This window comes from Diaphorina citri, unplaced genomic scaffold, assembly GCF_000475195.1.
Source record: "Diaphorina citri unplaced genomic scaffold, Diaci psyllid genome assembly version 1.1 scaffold4356, whole genome shotgun sequence".
Taxonomy (NCBI): Eukaryota; Metazoa; Arthropoda; class Insecta; order Hemiptera; family Psyllidae; genus Diaphorina; species Diaphorina citri.
Genome location: NW_007381755.1, coordinates 16,866 through 21,263, shown reverse-complemented (window position 1 = coordinate 21,263; position 4,398 = coordinate 16,866). Strand labels below are relative to the sequence as shown.

Below are 4,398 nucleotides of genomic sequence, written 5' to 3'. Positions count from 1 at the left end.
CTCCAGTAATCGAACTTTTTGCCTTAGAGAGTAACGATTACTGGGCGCGCGGGGGCGCGGGCGTCGCTAATACCTTGCTACACACGTAACACTCGAACTTCATACCATCTGTCCGATGTACTTCTTCTAAATGTCGCTTCAGATTATTCCTCTGTGAGAAATTCTTGCCACAGAGATCACACTCGTGAAGTTTGAGTCGTTGATGAATTGCACTGCTATGCTTGTTCAGCTCAGCGTTTGATGAAAATCTCTTGTCACATTGTTCACATTTGAACCGTTTGCTCTCCTTATCGTCATGGATTTTCAAATGACGCATCAGATTCTCTCTAGACTCAAACACTTTGTAGCAAAGTTCACACATGTGATTTTCAACATATTCATGGGACTTGATGTGTTCACTGATAATCATTTGCATGTTGGCGGTCGTGATTTTCAGGTTGGCAAATATCGTTTTATGGTCATTCAGATGCGTTGGGTAGTCTGGCTCAACCAAGTTGTTTACAGTGGTTTGCTGTTCTGAATTTGGTTCACCACTGCTCTCAAGGTCCGAAATTTTCTCTTGTTTGACTTGGATAGGAAGATGGTCATTATCATCACTTGTCTCTTGCTCTGATATTTTCTCTTGTTTGATTGAAGGGGGAAGTGGTTCTTTATCATCCATGGCACTAATATTAAACTTGATATCACACAATGGACATTGGTAACAAGTTTCATTTTCTCGACAAAGGCCGTGTTCCAACATCTGATGAGTGATCAACTTGTACTTGAAATGGAAATACGTAAGACAAGCATGACACTGAAGTGGTTCTTCACTTTTCAATTTGTTGAGCGGGAAATTCGAAGTATGAGTCCTCATGTGTTTCTTGAGAGCAGATCGCTCAAAGAACCGTTTTGAACAAACCTCACAGGCGTACTTATAGAGGCCGAGATGTTTCTTCAAATGTTTCTTAAGTACACTCTTGGACACATAGGTTTTATTGCACAGATGACAGTTGTAAGGACGAACCTTGGTGTGATGACTGAGGATGTGATCATTGAGATGAACTTTCTGGTTGAAAGCTGTTGAGCAATGCTCACACTTGAATGCTTTCTCATTCGAATGTGTTTTGACATGAACTTTGAGGCTACTACTTGATGACAAGTACTTGAGACAAACATGGCATTGGAATTGTTTTGGATTGTTGTGGAGCTTGAGATGAAGTCTCAAATTGATTTTGTGTGAGTATCGTCTGTTGCAGTATTTGCACTTGAGTGCCTTGTTGTTGATTTGCAAATCTTTTGAACAGCTGTGACCCCGTAAGTAAGATTTCCTTGCAAATACTTTGAAACAATTCTTACACTGCAAGTCAGTGTTTGCATCATTTGAGTAAGGATTGTTTGAAAATAAACTTTCCATCCCGTTTGTCATTTCCAAGTCATCATCTTCATCTCCTAGACATGCTTCTACACCTAATCCAATATCTTCATCTTCCAGGAGATGATATTCACCATTGTCCTCTTCTTCTTCTTCTCCCAGTTCATCATCATCACACATTATCTTTAACGGTCGACCGCGGTGTAGGGCGTACCTATGTCAGTGATGCGTTCTGCGACACCGGTTAACGAATAATCCATCATTCCATGGGATGCTATCCTTAATCATGGATGAATTCCTATATTAAGATAACTCTATATGGTCCGGAGCGACCGAACCTCCCATCGCGCGGACAGAACATCGTGAAGCCGACAGCCCAAGTAAGGCGAGCCTCCGCTTGAAGATAGAAATTTTAATGTATAGTGCCAAGCAAAATGCCTTGCTGACCGAGAATAAGTACAAGAAAATGAAAGGCCCGTGTCATTACAAAAGGCATAATTCAAGGCCCGATAGAGAGAGATTAGCTCATAGGGAACTTGTGGGAAGTATTTTTTTTTTTTCTTTTTCTTTTTTTTTTTTTTTGCCCACGTACCCACGGATATCAGGGCCGATGGGTACCTCTCACTACCTACATTTGCCGTGAAGTGCAACGACGCGGCGACAGGTGGAACAACGCATGCATTTTGTGTTTACGACTTTGCTTTGGTACGAAGAGTGTGTAGTTTAAAGTTACAGCTAAAAGAAAAAACACAAAAAAACAGTTTATTTTATTGTAACAATTAGATCAAAATTCGACATAAATTAGCAGTAAATCGACAAAAATTCACGGAAAGCCTCCCTCTTAAGTACGCCCCTTCTTAAAAGCTTGCCAATATCAGATAAAAATACTCATTTCAATAAAAAATCAAAAATAGCTCTTTGCTTCGCGAGTAGTCCACCGACCATTTTGGACACCTCACTTCGTAAGCAGTCGACGGTAACACGGTTTATAGGGGTACCGACTGGTTAACCAACTGTAGAGTTCTGGAACAGGGTTACACAACATTTTTCTTGAGGGGGAGCCTCGGTTTAGATTACCCAAAAATGCCCTTTGTAGTGTAAGTCACCCTCAGAAAAGCACATCCATCATTCTTCCATATGGAGGAGGAAACAAATAGAATAGCGACCATTTCCTCTATGTTACGGTCCCCGATCTACCCAAGGCTTAGAGAAAAACCGTAACTCAACTACCCTAAGCAGTACCCTTAAACCCGATGGACCTTGTACCGGGAGTGTTCCTACAGAAAAATAGGATCAGCTCATAAAAGGTTTAATAGTAAAAACTAGAGTCATAGAAAACACAGTCAAACCCAATCAAATAGAACACTTTTAAGTACTGGTATTGGAATAGATGCTGTGAATACCTTTGGTCCTGTTTAAACACCAACCGAAACTAGGACATAGTTTTCCATTCATGATCCATGTATGATGTAAGAAATAATGAGTAATAGATAATAAAAAAATAATAAGTACATAAATAAATTACGTGTAAGTCTGGAATGTTTTTATAACGTAACGATGCATGGTATGGGAGAACGAATCAAAGGTCTTATCCGATGTCGTGTCAACTCCAAAAAAATACCATTAACAAGCGTCCGTTTTTGAACATTTTAACGATGTTTAAAGGATGTAGCCATGATCGTTCTGAAAGAAGTCACTGTATTCACTAGTCAACGCCGAATGAAACCGACTACAAGCTTGTCAGTCATCTCGTCCCTTGGTTTACTCCTGTTGGCTTAAAAAGCAAAAAGAAAGATGCTTGAAGATCTATGGCTCTATTTAAGCTAAATTTTTTATGCCATTAAGCACTTAAACTACAGTACGGTAGCGAGGCATCCGGTTACTACAGTAACTTAAGTAACTGAGGCAAAGCAAAAAAACAGCGTCCCAAAAGTACGTGTAAAACTACACTGTTAGACTACAGTGTTGAGAAGAGGTAATCCCCTACTCTCACCGTTTACATTTAATAGTTTATTCACCACTGTACACAACCCTTTAGTTTAACTCAGTTGAGCTTTATATTGACACTTTCGTAAGTTAAAATATTGAATTCAAGATCTGGAACACTGCAGTCTAAATGCGTTCGACGATAAAAACAGGCGGATGCATCGCGTGATAAACGTTCGTGCGGATCGCTCTCGTCTCTTCTTAACGCGTCTTTGCATACGCGTGTTTTAATTACAAGACTTACCTAAAACGAACCCTGTACAGACTACACTGGAGAGTAAGCGCGGATGCCTCGCAACCACGCAGTTTGAAATTAAATTGATATTAGTATCTAACCAGCATCTACTGGGTAAAAACCGATCGAACATCGTGCTGTATGATAACATAGTAGATTCTACATAAAGTAAACAAGAAACAATAAAAAAGTGTTCCTCTGATCCACTACTTTGTGAAAGGAGAGCCAGAAACCTATTGACAACCGATGTGTTACGTACTCAGTTCCTCTGATTTGGTCTAGTAACCACCTCCATTCGTTAAAACTTAATATTCGGTTAGAAGAGAAGAATCGTTTAGAAGGAATTCTATCTAAATGGTATACTAAATTAAAATACATAAGTTCACTAACACTTACATCAAAAAAATGGTAACACGAAGATGAAGTTAAGATAAAGATCAAAATTACACATACACCTAGGTAATACTACCGTACGCCTTGGTACGCGACTCCTAAAGTCGTTTTTCCTTTTGTACTTCTGTGACTGTTACCTGAACCAGTCACACTTCTTTTATTTCTGTCTTAAACTTCTTTCACCGGGGAGTCTTACGCACTCGCACTGGACTCGCTTAGTCAACCACTTCCTTTGTTGACAGGGTTACCAAATCTGGGGTTTCACCTCCTACTTAGTAACGTGTCCCAAGTTCTAACGACTATTCTGAGATGACCTTGTTATCACTCTCGAATTGCACTTCTACTCTCACCAAGACTGCTACTTTTGCTATCACCTACTTAGACTGCCTCCTTTCACCCCTGCTCTCTCCTTCTACTTGTACTACCTGAA

At 39.9% G+C, this 4,398-nt stretch overlaps 1 protein-coding gene across 1 annotated transcript in view; it reads right to left on the bottom strand.

Moving 5' to 3' along the window:
- The window catches only part of LOC103520990 (zinc finger protein 91-like), a 25,462-nt gene that overhangs the window by 12,185 nt on the left and 8,879 nt on the right, over positions 1–4,398 (bottom strand). Inside the window, exon 2 of the mRNA XM_008486092.2 lies at positions 74–1,449. Coding sequence (XP_008484314.1) covers positions 74–1,449 — 1,376 coding nt within the window. The remainder of the gene's footprint in view (positions 1–73; positions 1,450–4,398) is intronic.